The following is a 19,846-nucleotide window of genomic DNA, read 5'->3' on the forward strand; positions in this document are numbered from 1 at the left end:
CTGACCCTCACCTGGTCGGTTTATCCCAGAAACGGCAAAGATTCACGGAGAGGTTTCACCTCCAGTCGGGAATAATCCCCACATGTTGCTTTTATAGCCGTTTAAAATGGAAAATCACCAATAAAATTCTGTGATTAACTGATCATCATCATTTCCCGTGTTTCCATCAACGTCTCTTCTTTCTGTTTTTGGGGCGCATTGTAAAAGGTTGATGGAAATGGGAAAATGTGAAATAATGTTCTTAATTTTGCCGAAACGTTCCAGGCCTCGGCGGCTTTTCCAGAGAAAGAGGAGATGGAAACATCTGCCGCTCTGATGGAGGAAACTTTCCCATCAGTCTGAGCCGTACCAGAGGCACACAGCTGGGAAATACTTCAGAAGAGACGCGTTTGGTCTGAGTTCGCAACTTTTACTCCTGACCGTCAGGATCTGATGGAATCAGGCTTGAAACCAGCTCGCCTGGTTCCAGCTCTTCTTCCTGCTCATGACTTCCCAAACTGACAAAACGTTGTTTTTAAGGGTATTTTCACCTTGAGACGTGAAACTGGTTTTAAAGAGGGTGTACTGTCTTTATAAGCTCCAGCTGAGAACCTGCTTCAGTTTCTGAAACGTCTCTGCTTCTCGGACAGTTTGGCTCAGAGCTCCGCTGAACGCCGCAGAGATTTAGCTTGAGAAAACAGTTGGTGTTAAGGATAATATTGTTACCAATTACTTTTTATCTTTGTGGAAGGAAATCCAAACAGTTTTAATGTGTAGCTGGTGAGAAACGAGCCTGGAGTGAGAGCCGCGTTTGCTTGTGGACTCTTTGGAGGCGTAAATGGCCGCCTGTGCTCCCGTAGAGGCCAGAGTTTGTGTTTATTCAGGGTGTGGAGTATTAGCTGCTGGAATAACATGCTCATTACCGCACAGCTGAACCTGCCGGAGGCGCCGAAATACTGAAGCTCAGTTACTCAGATCCGTTTAACGTCCAGGTCTGATCAACAGATTCATCAAATAAACGGTGGATTAATGTCAGGATAATGAAACTGAAGCTGGAGATGTTCATGAGGAAAACATCACTGTTTGTTTGTTTTGATGGTTATAAGGTTAAACTGTCTAAATTGGTCCTGAAATGTTGTATCTTTGTGTTTTTGGCCTGAAGCCGTTTCAGTGCTGCCCCCTGTGGGTTGGACAGTGGCTACTGCAGGTCACAGTGTTGGAGCAGTGATGGAGCGGAGCGATTGGTTCGTCACATAAAAGTCTTCAATAGCAGATAAAAGTCACTGAATTTGTTTCTTTTTTAATTAAAAGTTTCTAGTTTATGAAAAGTTGTTAAAGTTGTAAAGTTGGCCACAGCGCCTCTGACTCATCTGTTCAGCCCCACATTTGGCCACGCCCCTCTGTGGAGCTTAGCTCCGCCCATTTTTGTGAAATGTTTTAAACTTTGGGGGCGGGGCTAAGCTTTCACAGCAGGGTTGGTTACACTTTATAGGAGCAGTGTTATGTTTTCCAGGCATGTAGAGCCTCATCATCAAGTAACCATGTCGCCTTAATTTGGTATAAAAATATTATACATTTAAAATATGACTAATTTAATATCTTGAAATTGGGCCTCTGTCTCTTTAAGAAGCCCCTGCTCTTTCTGAAGCTCCGCCTCCAGGAAGTCAGCATATTTAACGTTTTTACCTGAGCTGCTCTGAGCAGCAGCTCCTATAATGAGCTCAGCAGCTGTTTGCTAACGGCTGCTGGCTAGTCTGAAGGAGCCGAGTGGGGAGGAGCTGTGGCTGGAGGGCGGAGCTTGGTCCACCCCGCCGTTTTGAACAGGGAATGGTTGCCATGGAGATGAAAGGATTTCTCAAACATGCATGAAAAAATCAGAATCACTGCTGGGAATAAAATAATAATGGAAGCTTTGAAATGTTGATTTTAATAGTTAACTGAGAACACATTGGGTGGTTCAATGCACACTCTGAAAGGTTTGGAGTGGCCTAGACAAAGTCCTGACTCAAATTGAAGCAAAGCGATGTGGCTCAGCCACCATGTGTTCAGAGCAGGCAGCTCTTCTGGATGGATGTTTGTCCATGAGGTAATGCGTTCAGGCTTTGTTGTTCTCTCTGTTCGCAGCGTAAACAGGAACTCTGAGAGGAAGTCGGATGTTTGAAAAAGTGACGGCATTGTGTTTGCATCAAGCCTATTTTCAGTTTTGCTCCTGCGTTTAACTCTCTCCTGCCTGCAGTTTTCCATCGTTTTTCCTGCTCCTCTGTCTCCGCACACATTGCTCTTGTTTCGCCACATATTTACTATGTGACATCTTTGCTGCGATTCGCGTTTTGATCTCCCCGTCCCGATGGACTCGGCTGGCGTTGGCTCGCTCTGTGTTCATGCGCACGCATACACACAGCTGTCTGCAGTTTGGCAGCGCCGGGGCCGAGACGCTTGCAGGCTGAGATCATAACTCTGGGAAAACAGGTGGTAAGCTGATGTGGGACTGAGACATATACAGTTCACAGCTATGAGTGCATCGTAAACACAGAAGTAGATGCATATGTCCTAACAATCAGCGAGGTCGCCTCGCTGTTCAGGCTCAAGGTTTTCGGCCTTCACAGTGAAAGCTAAAGAAGCTAACGTCAGAAAATATGAAGACAATTCACCACTTTCCTCAATCTGAGCATTTTCTGCTTGACTCTTTAGCTTATTGAAGCAGATCAAACCCCAAATGAAAAAGTGAAAACACCCTCCTTACCAACTAATCATAAAAAGAGAAAACATAAAGTCCAGTTTGTTCCAGTTTGATTGACGTCACCGTCTTCCTTTTCTGAATAAAAATAAAATTAGTAATGTGTTAACAGAACCAGACTGAGAATAAATACTCATAAAACGGAATAACATGCTCTTAAAGTTGTTTTTTAACGATGTGGGAAACTGTTTGTTATTGTCCCTTATGCTTTTTGAGCAATGTTAACATTTTCAGCAAAATAAACACATCTGGAGTAGTGATTTGGTAAATATGCTAAGATTAGCACAGCTTTTCCACATAAACATGATTTTTCATAGAGGTAAAACCTGGAATTAGCATGCTAGCTTCATAGTATCATAAGTTAAAAACTTGATCATCACTGGAAAAGGGGAAAAAACTTGACTATTATTTACTAATTGTTGAATTGTTAGCATGCTAGCCTTTGAGTTTTGCTTAAACTTTGTAAACTTTGACTACAAAAGTTCTGAGGCTGTTTCTGTTTTTAGAAAAGTTGTTCATTTTAGCAAACTACAGGCTAATGTAGCATTCTGACATAAGACCAAAGAAAAATTATTGGAAAAGAAAAATAGTTTATAACAACGACTGTAAAAGTTTCTGTCCTAGCTTAGCTTTACAGTTTGCTAACTATGCTAAACAAACATTTCATGATTGGGGAAAAAGCAGATTTCTGAGACTACTTATTGCTTTTAGCATTTTAACTTAGCTAGCATTGTCACAAAAAAGAAGAAATATAGCTGAGAATAGCTGGTATGCTAACTCAGAGCTATAGTATGCTAACTTAGAGCTATAGTATGCTAACTCAGAGCTATAGTATGCTAACTCAGAGCTATAGTATGCTAACTTAAGAGCTATAGTATGCTAACTCAGAGCTATAGTATGCTAACTCAGAGCTATAGTATGCTAACTCAGAGCTATAGTATGCTAATTCAGAGTTATAGTATGCTAACTCAGAGCTATAGTATGCTAACTCAGAGCTATAGTATGCTAACTTGAACCTACAGTATGCTAATTCAATTATAGTATGCTAACTCAGAGCTATAGTATGCTAACTCAGAGCTACAGCATGCTAACTATCATTGGCAAAAGGAGAAAAAACTATTTTTGTGTTTGCGGTTTAGAAACAAAAGATACTTTTTCTAACTTCACATAATTGTACCTACACTAAACAAATGAGTCATTATTGATAAAAGTTCAGGGATTATTGTTTCGTGTTCAATGGTTCTCTTTAAAGAACGGCAGCTATGCTAAAAGTAACTTCCTGAAAGCAGCAGCCCTGAAAGTGTTGCTTTCAGGAATGGTTTTAAATTTGATTTTATAGCTCGCTAACTATGGGAGTAAAGAACTAGTCACCATCAGAGTACATTAAGACAACATTTATTGATGTTCTTTAGGAAGGTTAAAATTAAAACGAAAAGCTGCACCAAAACCCTCAAGCAGTGAGGTTTACTAACGTGGCCTGGCTGGGGTTAATTCAGTTCTTCTAATTACTTATAAATGTGAAAACAAAAGACGTAGCTCTATGTCATACGTGAAAAACAATTTGAAAAGACTGGAGTATGTTTTAAATAATCCAGGATGTCACGCGCTGTTGGAGCCTGGGCTCATTTTTCTGGTGGTTGTGGGCACTGCGGCTTCTTTTAACTAAGTCATAATGGCTGTCTGGAAAGTCATGTTGCTCTCTGCCGCTATAAAGTCCTGCTGTTTGTTTTACTGCATAGCTGATGAGTTTGAAGGGCAACTCTGGAAAAGATGGGAAAGGTTAAGCGACTGAGACCCCCTGCTGCTCTCTGCTTCCATTAAGAAGCGTTACAGTAAGTGAGTTGACTCATAATCTGCGTCACTTTGCCGTAAAACCCCCTAATGCTTTGTAATGCTGTGCTTTTAGTAAATGCATTCCTGTAAGCTGATGAAAGTTGCCTTGACTTCGGTGTTGGTCCAGTGGATATCATGGACGATTGTCTTAACTAATCCCTGCTGTGGAGAATCTTATGGAAAGCTCTCAGAAGAGTTGGAGATTTGATTTCTGCAGATTAATGTTGGCCAGTTTTGTGACAGTCTGAGTTTTCTGAACATCTCACCATGAAAGGATTTCTGTGTTGAACATCAGTCTGTGGGGTGGAAGCTGCTACGATTCCTCCTTTTATGTTTTTCATATTTTAATTAGATTTTAACCAACATTTGTTTGGTTCTCATTAATTTGAAAGCATATTTGCGTCCTATTCAAAGTACAATGTATGCTAATAAGGGGTGCTAAAATATGGTAATATCGTAATTTTAATTAAGTTCACCTTTGGTCTCTGTGTTAGAAGTGTGTGGCGCTTTATGAATATTTATGAAGAAAAAAAGGTTATGATCATTACACATCAGTGTGCAGCCTGTTGTTTATAAAGATAATTGGATAAATAAACCTAAACAACTTTCATAATTGTTTAATGCAACATTTTGCGTTGGGTTTCCACCTCATTCATAAATCTCATCATATCTGTGAAAAATACATAAAGTTGAAAAGTATAGAAACATTTATAATGAAGTAAATGTCGAAAAAATTCAGTTTGGAAATTCAGCAAAACTGATGGAATTATATTAAAATATATTAACTGTGAAAGTAGCTAAAATCTGTGCAGATAAAATGTTAGTTTTATGCAAAAATACATTTTATTTTCTAATTTCCTGCCTGTAAATGTAAAATAATTGAATATTGATCAGGTTGAGAAACTTGAGAAATTTAATTGGATTTAGTTTTGTTTTATTTTTATCCATTAAAATCACAAATTTTCAGTTACAAATATTTTCAAGGAAATGTGCAATATTTGGATTTCCGTTTGACGGTAAATGTGACTTTTTACGTGTCGCTTTGCGAAACAAAACCGCAAAACCGAGGCGACAGCAGTGTAGTAGGAGAAACTCTGCCCCCTGCAGGTGGGAGAGAGAATCACTGAGTTTCCCAGGTTGTTTGACTTGTTTTGTTCCTGGTTTGAATATTTCATGTGTGTTGATCAAACGTCACCGTCTTTTATTATTTTTGAGAAAAGTACCAGAGGCTTCCTGTGGGAAAATATTTAAATATGTAGAAAATAATTAACATTTTCCTTTAGTAAAGAAAAACTGTGCAACAAAACCTGATATTGCTGAAAAACATTTAACCCTTTAATGTGTTTAGAAGTAGTTCAACATTTCTAGTCGACTGAAGCTCATTTTTTCTCTTTATGATCAGAAACTTGAATCACAAATAAAAACAAACGTTTTTCCATGCGACTCATTTTTTCCTGCATCTTTCTTTAAATTTTTCTAGTTTCTGGTTCTTTCTGACATGTAGCAGAGTCAGCCACACATCTTCCTCTGTTGGTTTCAGGCTCATTAGAGGAACACATGCATGCATGCATGCATGTCACGCCACTGGAAAATGTTGCAGCGTTTCCCCTGCGACGTCCAGCCTGGCTGTGTTATAACAGGTGCTTTCATTCTGTCAGCCGGTTCTGCAGAGGAGAGGCTTTACGGCCATGTTTGGGAATGTTCATGCTGCTCTCCGCTTTATTTACACGCTGTGTGTTTCTCTGCATTCACAACCTGCCTGGTTCTCTTGGGGGAAGTTTGGAAGATTTTCTTCCATTTCTTACGTGTTTCAGATGAAACGAGTTTTGGTGTAAGATTTCCCAAACCGTCTACCTAAACCTCAACTGGTCGTGTAGAAACGGTTTTATTTTAGACTGAATGTTTTTCAGCAGAAACAGCCGGTTTCAGGTCGTCCCTTTAAGTCTAAACTTTGACTAGACCACTCCAAAGCTCTCATCTTGTTGTTTTTGAGCCGTTCAGTTGCAGGCAGTCTTCTCTGTTCCTCGTATTTAACAGATAATTCTGCCTACTTCGTGTTGTTAGACGGTTTCCATTCTAGTCTTTGTTCTGTGTTCAGGAACAGGCCTGAAAAAATGTGGTTCATCTCCACATGATGTGACGAAGGAATAAATTGGTTTGTATTATTATTATTTGAAAACTGGAGGATATTTGAGAGGCTGCGGTTTATTAAGAGTTGAATATTAACAAACTCATGAAACAGAAATAGAGAATGTTTCTGTTCTGTTGAACAGTTCAGTTCAGAGTTCTCTGTTCATCCCAACAGGAATCAAATGTTGTCGTAACTCAGATCATCCAGCTCAGATCTCCAGAGAGTTTCTACCAGAGTATTATCAGCCTGGCGGGCCACCAGGCTCAGCTTTGCTACTTTATTTGAGTCTTTTTAAAATGTTTCCATGTTTAAGACTTCCAGCCATTAATCTTCCATCTTCCAATATTATTGTCAGGTGATATTTTCTGTCAACATTTTTAAACTCAGTCGCTGATGACTGACTGGCCAATCACCAGCTGAACCAGTACTCTGGGGGAAACCCAGTGGATGTTGATGCTGTGGGCAGGAAGCAGCTCCAGTAGCAGTCAGTTTCACAACGAATCTCAAGACGCCTCTGACTGAAGACCGTCTCATGATGGTCATGAAGTTGGAGCAGATTAATATCTGTGTGCAGATAGCCTGTCTGCGTTAGCCGTGGATGGAACCAGGCTGATCCACCTCCTTTGCTTTTGCCACGCTTCTTTAAGGCTTTTTCAGGCTGTGCTGTCAGAAGGATTTGCATGTTTTGAGTGGATCTGACATGATGAAGGACACAGAGCAGCTTCTGAAACCCAACAAACTTCAAAACTGAAGAAAGTTGTTGAATGTAGAAAACCTTGAGCCGAGGTTTGTCGCCGTCCCGACGGTTTTCATCTCTAAAATCGCAGATTTCCTGCAGACGTAGCAGATCGGCTGAGTTTCCCAGAGTGTTGTCGGGTCGAGCCGCGCCGAGTCTAAACAGTCTTTGTTTATCTCAGATTATACTTCCACTTTCATTTCCTCCACTTCTCCTTTTTTGTGGCCAAATGTGCTTCATCTGAGATAATTGGAAACGACAATTGGAAATTGCAGATATCCGGCTAATATGAGATGAAATATTACAATTTGCGGAGTTGGTGAAACATTTCTGCTGTCGGTGGCGTGGCTGCAGTTCGGGAGCCGACGTGTCCGTTACCGTTTGCAGCCGCGTGATGAATCTGTCTGGATGTGTGTGTCACAGATTCCTCTCCGTTTTCCTCTCCTTCGTCTTCGTCCTGCCGCTTCTCTCTCTGCGACGATCGCAGCAATCAGCAGGATTACACATGACAGCCACTCAGCACCTCCTCTGCGAATCTTTATTATCCCGACCGGCTTTATTGGAATTTCCCCTCAGTGGAAAAACCAAATAGGATGAAGGAAATAAGGAGAAATGATGAGGAGCGCTGAGGATACATGTTAAAGTTTTCAACATCTTGATTCTGCAGATAAATTTGATTCTTGTTTATCAGCCGTCCAGTTAAAGTTTCTCACATCAGAAATGAAAATTTACTTCATGGGGAAGTAATATATATTTGATATTCAACAGAACTACTGGAAAATAAACATTTATGGATTCATTAATTTGTCTTTTAGGCTGTTTTTGTGAAACACGTAGTGACAAAAAGGTAATAATTGTTCAGTAAAATGAAGCCTTTTGCTGTTTAAATACATTTTTTCATGATTGATAACTCCCTCTGGTGATCCATTCAAAGAACCTGGGACTTTCCTAAGTGTGTGTTGGTCCATGTTTCCATGAGGCAGTTTGATCAGGTGGGAAACTGGGCGTGGCATCGGCTCATTTCTCACTTATTTATATTTTCCTTCTCTGTCTGCGCCTCCTAGTTGAGCTAAATGACGGACGGCTTCTTAAAATATAAAAACCCTCCATTAAAAATGTACGCCGCCCTGTCTGCCTGCCTCCCTGCTGCCATTTTGCATTTGGGAACCCAGGCGGCGATGAAAGGCAGAGCAAACGACGGAGCTGCAAGTAATAAACAAAGGAGCGAGAAGAAGGAGGTCGAGGAAGGAGCGCACACGCCGCCGAGCGCCGGCGACATTTTGTGATATTTGCATGAAGCGAGCGAGCGAGCGAGAGAGCGGGGAGTTTGGCATGTGGTGGGCAGGAGCTGCCGTCAGCCAGCTGGATTAACCGGCACTCTGGGATTTGATTCCCAGAATCACTTTATTTACTCCACAGCACATCAGCAAACTGAAGGTATCCGAACAGGACCGGATTAACCGGACCGGGTTCATACATAAACATAATGCAGTTATGTTAAAAGAAATCCGATTTAAATAAATTCATCCAGAAGGTTTGGAAGCCGATTCAGTTTCATAAAGTTTCTCCAGTTTGAATAAAATAATAATTCAGTAAAATCAAAGTCTTTCTTTCTCTGCAACTGAAATCAGTTCAGATTTCTTTACATCAAAGTTTTTTGTTGTATCCACATCAATTCACCGCAGGTTAGCCTGGGGTGTCCAAACTGTGGCCCGGGGGCCATTTGGGACCCTGAGAATGATTTCATGTGGCCCCGACTGCAGTTCAAGAACCACACGAATTTGATTCTCCACTTTTCCAAAGTCTGGACTAAAAGTGTATAAAAGCAAATTTCCCCACCTGATGGTCCAGTTGAGACTCAATCTGTTCCTGTCCAGCTGCTGCGGTTCTGACCCAAACCAGCCGGTTCCCCTCCCGGCCTGTGGGGGCGCTGCACCAAGAACCACTGAAGGAAGCAACACAAAAACCTCTGAAGATGCTGAGAGCAACTTCCTGCTCCACCACGTTCACCAGATTTTAGCGATTTATGGATTTCTTTAGCCGGTTAGCGTTGGCTAGCTAGCATTTGTTTTGGTTGTATTTACCCAGAATGCCCTGCGCTGGAGTCAACTTCTTGTTTTTGGAGCGGTCTCTGGACGCTGGGCGTTCACATATGGATCGTAACCGAACCAGAGTTCGGTTTTCTGGTACGAACTGAACTTTCTAGGCAAACGGACCGGACTGGATAAACGCAGATGGAGCAGGAATCGCTGAACTAAAACCGTTTTTGCTGCCGAATGTGGAACAACCAGCTGACAGGTTCAGGGCGTTTCCTGTTTGCTGTCATCAGATTCTGCTGAAGATCCTGATGGAGAAAGTCCAACGATCAGGTTCCCCAAAACTCAAGCAAGTTTCCATAGTTCAGAGTGATGTCATCACGTCCAGGGCGGCCATCTTGTGTTGAAGCTTCATTTATTTAGACTTTTAGGTCAACTTTACAACAAAATATAAGAATAAATATTAATATTAGAGAACTCTAACATGGAAAATGTCTTTGTAATTTGATTTTTAAAAGAGAAAGAAACATTATTGTTTATTAATGGATCTGATGTGGAATGAAAGAAATTTCAGATTTTTATCCAGATTTATTTAAATCTGAAGGAGAAACACAAGTTTCATTATTTCAAAACAGCTTTTTGCAGCTCAGAGAATGATCCTTTCTCTGATATTAAAATTAGTTTGATCTGAAATATTTAAAAACAATAAAGAAAAAACAGGCGAATTTGGACTTTCCGTCTCGGTCCAGATCCAGTGACCTGCCGAAGCGTCCCAAATTAAAAACAAAGCTGAATGAGCGGGCGTTTGGAGGCGCGTGGCGCCCGCAGACGTTGGCACCCCAATCAGCCGAACGCAGAACGAGTCGGGACCCATCCGGCGCCAACGCCGCCAGTCCCGGCTGGAAGCCGCGCGCAGCCCTGGGAATTACAAATCCCACAATTAAACATATGGGCATTAAGATAATTGTCAGTTGTGCTCTGTGTGTGTGTGTGTGTGTGTGTGTGTGTGTGTGTGTGTGTGTGTGTGTGTGTGTGTGTGTGTGTGTGTGTGTGTGTGTGTGTGTGGAGACAGATGGACAGGATTCAGTAAACTACTCACACACCCCTGGGGAAAAACAGGGAAAAACAAAAACCCCAGACTTCCAGAACAAAAAGAAATTTAAATTTCTGACGTCTAAATTTGAATTTGAATCTGAACTTGACATAAAAACTGATAAAGAGAAGACGGAGCGCGGCGGTGGCTCCGAAACTCCTGAAGAAGAAGTTCTGTTAGAAAGATGGACGGTGCCCTCTGCTGGGCGCAGGCGGAACTGCAACATCTGCAGACGAGCAGAAAAAGATGCAAACAAAAGAATAAAAATCACTTTTAAGCTATTAATTTTAGGAAAAATGCTTTATTTAGAAATATTAATTTTATAGGGAGGATAATTCATAGTAAAACAATTGCATTTGTAATAATCAAAGAAATCCTAGTTCTTCCTTTGCTGTCATCTAAAACGTTTAATAACATCAAATTTCTTCAGAATAATGAGAAAAACATCAAAATCATTTAATATTTTAATATGAATTTACAATAAAACTTCAGTTATTCAGGTGCAAACAAACACCAAAGACTCGTATTTCCTATTTCTTTAATTCAAAGATGATTTTCTTCTTGTGTTAAACTGATTAATTTAATCCAATGAATTACAAAACTTACAGTCCAGATTAATACAAATAATCTCTGCTCTCCAGATTAATCAGGTCTAAATTAATCTGCATTTTGCTTGTCCACATCATCCAGTCCAATTTATTTCCAATTACATGATATTTATTAAAATAAATTAGACCAACTCAGTCCAATTTTTGTTTAATCCAACAGATTTAGCATGAAAAGTCAAATTTAAGATTATTAAAAATATTTAATTCCTAAATTTACACTTTCCATAATCCAGGTGTTTTTTATTTTAATCCAGTTTAATCCAGTAAATTCACCATAACTGGAGAAAAACATCAATGTAAACATCCTGTAATTTTTAATCTGTAATGTTTGATCTGTGATGTTTGATCTGTAATGTTTGATCTGTGATGTTTGATCTATGATGTTTAATCTGTGATGTTTGATCTGTGTGATGTTTGATCTGTGATGTTTGATCTGTGAAGTTCTCCGCTCCCTGCAGCGTTCAGGTTCGCCACAGCGCCCTCTGCAGGCCGGATGTGACAGCTCTCCTCTGTCTGTCTGCAGGTGGGCTCTCACAGAGAAGATGGCGGCAGCGTGGGCAGTTTACGCGGCGCCACTCCATGGGGGTCAGGTGTCGGTTCCTCAGCTGCCGGTCCAGTCGGCGACCTCACCGGACCTCAGCCAGCCCGACCCGTACCGCGGTAAGGCCCGGCGCCGGTCCGACCCGGCAGGATCCATCTGAGCAAATGATGCTGAAGCATTAAATGTTTCCAAAAACATTTTTAAATCAAACATTTCAGTGCATTTCTTCCTGATGAACCAAACTGCCTTCATTTCTTCCTAACCTGTTTAGCAATGCAGAAAATAAAGAAATCAGCTGCAAGCAAAGCTGAAAATGAGTCTAAAAGTTTTGTGACTAAATTTGAGGAGCATTTCACTGCCAGAGCGTTAAAAAGCCGAGCAAATCTGCAGAGTGAATATTGAGGAGGAAGGCAGTCTGAGCTCAGTGTGCAGCAAATTAGCCCTGAGCTGGGCTGTTTTTATAAGGCTGAAAATGAGTCCGCTGGCAGCAGAGTTCATCCAGCGGCGACCGCAGCCAGCTGGGTAATGAGGTAGAGGAGAAGAAACGCTGGGCTCTGGCAGAACAACCAGGAGCCGCGCGTTTATTCTGCAGCCCTTCATAAACAGCCGAGGCGGCAAACCTCACAGGGAAACTCACCTTCATCACCTGTTCATGTAGAGAGACGGATCACAAGGTACCGACCCGTTATTAGAAGATTACTGGCTGGAAATGATGCAGCTGTCATCACTGAACGCAGAGAGAAATGTCCAAACATCAATACTATTATTATTATTACAGTAATCTGCTATTTTAATGGTTTAAATCAGGGGGTCCAAAAGTAGGGGTCAAGGTCCCCAGAGGGGTCATGAGACACCAAGCGGGGTCACAAAATAAGTTACAAAATCTTAGTGATGGAAGGAGGGAGGTTGTTTGGTTGGGTGGTTGGTTGGTTGGTTGGATGGTTGGATGGTTGGTTGGTTGGTTGGGTGGTTGGATGGTTGGTGGTTGGTTGGTTGGGTGGGTGGGTGGTGTTGGGTGGGTGGGTGGTTGGTTGGTTGGTTGGTTGGTTGGTTGGTTGGTTGGTTGGTTGGTTGGTTGGTTGGTTGGTTGGATGGGTGGGTGGGTGGTTGGTTGGTTGGTTGGTTGGTTGGTTGGTTGGTTGGTTGGTTGGTTGGTTGGTTGGTTGGTTGGTTGGTTGGTTGGTTGGTTGGTTGGTTGGTTGGTTGGTTGGTTGGTTGGTTGGATTCTGCTGGATAATCAGCAGCAGTTGCATGGTGTCATCAGTTAATCTTTCGTTTGAAGTACTGAGGATGAGGTTAGTTTCTCCCCAGTTTGTTCCATTTGACTTTTGACCCCTGTTTTCCCCCTGCAGCCCTGTCCGGCGGCCTCCAGGGTCAGAGCACGTCCTCAGTGAGCTCAGAGATCAAGTCTGAGGACGAGGGAGACGAGAACCTGCTGCAGGACACCAAGCCGCTGGACAAGAAGGACGACCTGGACAAGGAGCTCAAGGCCATAGAGAGGTCAAGATCTAGGTAACCCCCCACACGCCCAGACGTTCGCTTCCATCAAACCCCTCAGCTGGCCTGGGACGCACGTCTTCCAGCGTACCCCCACCCCGGCGGCGCGCCCAGGGCGCTCCGCCGGGTGGGGGTACGCTGGGAACCAGCCTCTGAACTTTGATGAAGTGATCAAGTGTGATGAGAATCAGCTGAAAACCTCAGAGACTTCCTGCCTCCACCAGGCGTCCGCCTCTTAGTGCTCCCTCTACTGGCAGCTTGTAGAAGTTCAGGTAGTGACTTTCATTAAAAATATGTTTTACATATTTGTTGACTGTTGCTACGTTTGAGACAGATAATCTGAGAAACGACCGATCTCCTCACATGTTGTGAATGCTAAAGCTAGTTAGCATAGCCACCCATGACAGCAGCGGTTAAAACAGTTTCTCAGTAACAGTAAGTTGTTTCTCCGGCATTCGGATATTAAGGAGCGCAATAACGACGATGATTGACAGCGCTAAGCCCCGCCTCCTGGCTCTGATTGGCTGTATCTTCCGATGACAGTTCGAGCTTAGAGAGAAGGTGGATTTTTTCACAGATTATCTGTCTCATATTAAACTGGATATTTTTCCTGAAAGTTGCTGCGGCTTTAAGGACGGGAGGCGGATCTGAGTGGAAGAGCAGCTGCTGGGTAACTTGGTGTCTCTCCACGGTCTTGAGCCTGGATTCAGCTGCTTCTCACACAACAGAGTAGAGCCCTCCGTTCATATTCCCAACCAACGCCGCCCGCTGCGCCCTGGGCGGGAAGCCGACCGCACGGCGACCCGGCCCGGCTGCGGCCGGTCGGCTTCGCTCCTCCAGAGATAAACGAAACGTTTATCTGGTTCCTTTGTTGACCTGGAGGACGACCAGATCTGAAACATTTGGATCCTGAACCCTGAGTTTATACCGATGGTGGCGGCCATGTTTAATGTGATGATGATGATGATGATGATGATGATGATGATGATGATGATGATGATGATGATGATGATGATGTTTTAATGTTGAAAATGTTTTCTGCTTTGATTTAGTTTGTTCAAAATCAAAGAATTGATTTATTTAAACTTTGGGCCAATATTCATATTCATATTGTTCCCCATTGACCTCTCTATATAAATATGTCTATCTACAGGATTTCACAGATTTTCAGAATGTTTTTGGCAATCAATGATTTTTCTAAACCTACTTTAGAAATATTTGAAGAAATTTCTCAATATTCTTTCCTCTATTATGAGAGAATATCACCATAAAAGGCCAAAAGACTCGGAGACACTGTTAGTTTGTTTTCGTCATTAGCTGGATTGTTTCGAAGTCCTGCTATAGCTGATGATTTATATATAATTTATGAACTTTTTACTTTTTATGCAAGACTTTCCTAAATTCATTTTTTTAAAATTTGGCCTAAAATACATGAATCTCCTGCTAAATTTTGTCATAGCAAGAAATTCATATCTTCTATGTAGGTTTTTGGAGCCACTGGGTTTGATGACTCAAGGTGGCTAAAGCTAACCGTAACAAGCTAATCCTTGATAGCTAATTAACTAGCTAGCTTTTTAGCTAATTAACTAGCTAGCTTTCTAGCTAATTAACTAGCTAGTTTACTAGCTAATTAACTAGCTAGCTTTCTAGCTAAGAAACTAGCTAGCTTACTAGCTAATTAACTAGCTAGCTTACTAGCTAATTAACTAGCTAGATTTCTAGCTAAGTAACTAGCTAATTTACTAGCTAATTAACTAGCTAGCTTACTAGCTAGCTTGCTAGCTAGCTCTACGCCACGTGAGAAGAACAAAGTTGATGCCGAGAGCCCAAAACAACCCAAAAGATTTGGTTTTGTTCCCCTGCATTTCTTTTGAACTTCTCTGTTGTGACATTGGTCTTAAATTTTATTCATAAAGGTCTTAAAAGTCTTATGTTTGCGTTGGTGGAACCTGCACAAACCGTGTCAATGTAAACTGACCTTCTATCCTGAAATCTGCTGCCTCCCTCCCGGTTCTCCTCTTCCTCCCTCGCTGCTCCTCCTTCGTCACTCCAGCAACAACGACGAGGATCTGAGTCCGGAGCAGAAGATGGAGCGGGAGCGAGAGCGCAGGATGGCCAACAACGCCCGGGAGCGGCTGCGCGTCCGCGACATCAACGAGGCGTTCAAGGAGCTGGGCAGGATGGTGCAGCTCCACCTGAAGAGCGACAAGCCGCAGACCAAGCTGCTGATCCTGCACCAGGCCGTCGCCGTCATCCTGAGTCTGGAGCAGCAAGTCAGAGGTCAGCACCACGACCTGGAGCCTGCACTGACAGGCTGGGCCAGCAGGGGGCAGCAGCAGCAACACCTGTTGCTTCAGTTTGCTATTTACACAAGATAGATCATTTGTGATCAACATGATAAAAAAATAGTTTTTTGTTTGGTCTGTTTTAGAATTTTGACTCATTTTCTGATAAGTCAGAATTATGTTTTTAAACTGATAATTCAGAGAGAAAAATCTGAATTCTGAAATTAAAGTCAAAATTTAGAAGAAAGTAAAAGAGTTTAAGTCAGAATTTTGAGTTTGGAGTAAAGATTCTGAGAAAAAAATGTGGAATTCTGAAACTCGATAAAAAAATTAAATTCAGATTTTTTTCTTAGATAAAAAAAAGTCAGAATTTTGAGATTGAATTTAAAAGAATTTTGAGGAAAGTCAGAATTTTGAGGGTCCGGTAAAAATTTTGAGAAGTCATATTTTTTTTGTTTGGTGGCACTAATCCTCTTCCGTATAGAAGAAAGTTTTGGAAATCATCAGAAGACGAATGATTTTCGTTGTTCTTGTGTCCAGAGAGGAACCTGAACCCCAAGGCGGCTTGTCTGAAGCGCCGCGAAGAGGAGAAGGTCACCGTCACGTCCGATGGGACGCCCCTCTCGCTGGCCGCCGCCCACCACGCCGCCGCCGCCGCCATGGGCGATGGACCAAACCCCATGGGACAAATGTAAACCGCAGCAAACTCTCCTCCCCCTGAATGGTCAGAAGATTTCACTTCTGCACTAACCTGCTGTCGTATCTTTAACTCAGATCATCAGCTTCCTAAATTTCAGGCCAAAAAACTCATTTCTCATCGTTTGGCTTCGATTATTCAGCTTCACGTTTTCAGGATTAAACAGGAAATAAAACGATGAACCAGGAAAATGAACATTTCATACAAAATCACAAATAAACACTGAATGCTGAACAAGTTGAAGTGAACAGCAGAAAATTATTCATACTTTCAGGATTCAAGAAAAAAACTGATAAAAAAATTAAATTTTTACTGAAAATTGTCAAAAACTGTTGAGTCAAATATTTGCAGAAACTTTAAAAAGCATTAGAAATAAAAAGTGAAGATTAAAAAAAAACAGAATCATTAGAAACATTTGATTGAAAAGGGATTTTAACTGCTGAAAACTGGTTTTTATATCAAATTTTGGTTTTAAGTTTGCTGTGAAACTAAAATATGATAAATATAAATATAGCTACACGTTCTTCCAGGCTGGAAGCAGGAATGAAACTTCCTGGTTTGATTTTCAATCGACGGCAACAATTCACTTTTAATTTATAATCATTCAATAAAAACGTCTCTGATTGGCTGAACTGCCTCTAACTCTATTTCCTTTTCCACTTGAAAACAGATTTTTACTTTTGAATTGTTTTTCTCTCCTAGATGAACTGAAGGAGTTGCTGCTGAATAACTTTTGACTTTTCTTTACTGTAGAAAGACGCCGGATTCTTCTTCTGTGGTTTTTTTTTTTTGTCTTTTCTAACTCGTCGGCAGGAAATTAAAGTTGCAACATTTTCATGAAACAAAGCAGAAAAAAACAATTTACCACAAATATGAGAAAAAGTTTTGACAGCCTAGAACAGCGGTTCCCAACGTACGGGTCGGGGACCCGAGAGGGGACACGAGATTACTGAGATATAAAAAAAGGAAAAAATACGACTGAAAAAAGAAAAACGCTTTTTGTTTTGAAAAGTTCTGGGAGTTTTTCCAAATCTGGACCTTTCAGGTGACCGCAGGCGGCTGCATGTGGCCCCCGCGCCTCACCTTGGACACCCCTGGCGTAGCGTCTCGTAAAGTCGCCTCTTCTGACCCGGTTTCCGTTTCTTCCGCAGGTCCAAGGTGCCAGAGTTCATCAGGATGATGAGTGACCACTTCCTCTGACGGCGTTCTCCTCCAACCAATCAGGCGCCGCCTCTCGCTCCAGCCCGACCAAGTAGTTCCTCCGGGTCAGATCCGCCTTCGTCTCCTCTGTGATCTGTCGTCTCCTCTTCGCTGCCATTTCTTCTTCTTCTTCTTCTTCAGTCGAGAAAATCGGACTTCAGAATCGCATTCGTTGCTTTCCGGACGTTTCGAAACGACAACGGACAAATTTCTTTGGATCCGCCCAGGAACTCTTGTGCTACGTGTTTTATCAGCATTCCCAGGACAAAAAGGCTCTATATAAATATATATAGTAAATATATATATATATATGTGTGTAAGAAAACAGAAAAAGTTTAAAAACTTGAGTCGGGCAGCGAGGAAGGTTGGGGTTCAGGAGGGAGCAAACATATCACAAAGTGTTTAAAGAGATTCTTGTTTTTTAACGCAACATTTGCGCAGCGGTTGAACGCAGCCTCGACACGGCACTCTAGCGCCGCACTGTGGATGAAGCTGTGCCTCACCTCCTCTCGGATAGACGCACACAGAGAGGATTCTGACAAAAAACTCCCTCAAACTTCCCCAGGAAAGCTTAGGAAGAAGACAAACCGGCACCCGCAGGAGCGCTTAGGTGCTTCTCTCCAAACCTGCAAACTCATCATGTTTCTGTAAAAGTAAAAAAACGCTCGGGAATCAGCGACAAACGGCCGGACAGAGCGAGGAGGCACTGAGCAGACCAAACAGCGCTAACGCTAGCTTAGCTCGACAAATCATGGAGAGATGAAGGGAAACTTGGACTGGACAGCAAAGCGAATCACATTCCTCGAGCCTCGCTACTTGAATCAAGAGCTCCGACACGGAAACACGACGCGAGGGTCAGAGGAGGCCCAGGGAACGATCGCCACAGCGATTCCCGCTCCGATCCCAATCCTGCCCGCGCTCCGACACCAGTGAAAGGGGGCTTCAAGATGGCCGCCACCGCAGGGCGTCAAAGTTCAGAACCAGGGAGGATTTTCACCAGCAGCCTGAGGTCAGAGCAGGAAGTGGAAATCTTTACTTCCTGTTCCAGAGAGGCAGTTAAACAAGAAATTCAAACTAAATTCAACATGAACAAAAAATCATGACGACGGTCACGATAATAAATATTCCTGGACGATCAGAAGTTATTGTGATAAACGATAATATTGTTGTTTTCATTCAACCAAAGTACAAAAATATTTGGCAAAGACGTTTAATACTGAGTAACTGATGAAATTATCAATTATTTAATATTTGAAAATGACATCAGACTGTCTTCAGTCAGAGGCGTCTTGAGGTTCACTGTAACACAGACTGCTACAGGAGATCTTTCCTGCCAACAGCAGCATTCGCTTCAAGAACTTTCAGTTGAGCCAAAATATAAAATTAAGTGGATATTTAGTATTTTAGGGAACAAAATGACAATAATTTATATGAGCAGCAAAAAGAAACAAAATAAATTTTTTCCAAATGAGTTTAAGGGAAAAAACTCTTGAAACTTTAAGAGAAAGTCCAGGTGTTTCTGGTTTTAGTTAAAACATTTTGGTTTTCATTTTACTCAAGTAAAAGTAGAAAAAGTTTCTCCAGTAACTGAGATCATCAGCAACGATCCGCTCAGAACTCACATTTCCCAGTCTGAAGCCTCCTTTCACCCCAGTCTGACCAATCCACCCAGTGACTGGACTGAACTGGCCTTACCCCCACAGATGCAATCTGAACACTGACAGTTGAACCGACGTGCCTTTCTTAGAGTCCATATCATGGAGGAAGACGTTTCCTGGTCTTTAATAGGATGCAAGCTTAGGGAACCTGTTGTTAGCGGTTAGCTTCTATGCAGTCGGGTTTTTTACCAGACCTGGGAATTTAAAAAAAGATAAAAAGGTTAAAAAAAGTATTTTTTGGATAAAAAATAAAACAAAAAAATAAACTGTATTTAATGTACTGTATGCTGACCTGTAAGTAGACGGCGTGTTCTGGAGTAGACGCTTCGATTTAGCGAGACCAGCCCCTGTCCCAGTCCTCCCAGTCCTCCCAGTCCTCCATAGTCCCAACCCAGGTTCCTGTCCCAACCCTCCAAAACTGCGTCTCTTCTTGTATTATAGCTTATCGGCTTTTTATCAATATTTGATCGGCTTGTCCGTAAGCCAATGTAGTCTTCAGTACTCAGTGTGTGGTTGTTTGTTGTAAAACTATTTCTTTTTTTTTTGCCCCTCTTCTTCTCTTGCTCTTTCTTTTTTAAACAATGATTTTTGTTTCTTATTACTTTTTTGTCTGTTCTGGTTTACATGTCTAATAGAAAACCTGTAAAAAGAATAAAAAAACAAACGAAAGGGAAACAAAAGAACACAATTCGCCATCCATCGTTCAAACCCCAAACATCCCACAGGAAGCCAAGGAAACTGGAAAGAATCTATTTGAATAAATAAATCGATCTATATATAAATGTACAAAAGTATATACGATATATAACGAGGGT

The 19,846-nt window shown here is 41.9% G+C and overlaps 1 protein-coding gene across 1 annotated transcript in view; it reads left to right on the forward strand.

The window, feature by feature from the left end:
- LOC129353076 (transcription factor 4-like) overlaps positions 1 to 17,963 on the forward strand; it is a 50,732-nt gene extending 32,769 nt beyond the window's left edge. The window contains 6 exon segments of the mRNA XM_055022276.1: positions 11,677 to 11,733; positions 11,735 to 11,813; positions 13,047 to 13,194; positions 15,245 to 15,471; positions 16,017 to 16,167; positions 17,325 to 17,963. Of these exon segments, the coding sequence (XP_054878251.1) occupies positions 11,677 to 11,733; positions 11,735 to 11,813; positions 13,047 to 13,194; positions 15,245 to 15,471; positions 16,017 to 16,167; positions 17,325 to 17,373 (711 nt within the window). The 3' untranslated portion in view covers positions 17,374 to 17,963.
- The last annotated feature ends 1,883 nt before the right edge of the window (positions 17,964 to 19,846 follow it).

This window comes from Poeciliopsis prolifica, unplaced genomic scaffold (assembly GCF_027474105.1).
Source record: "Poeciliopsis prolifica strain line A6 unplaced genomic scaffold, Auburn_PproV2 SCAFFOLD083, whole genome shotgun sequence".
Lineage (NCBI taxonomy): Eukaryota > Metazoa > Chordata > Actinopteri > Cyprinodontiformes > Poeciliidae > Poeciliopsis > Poeciliopsis prolifica.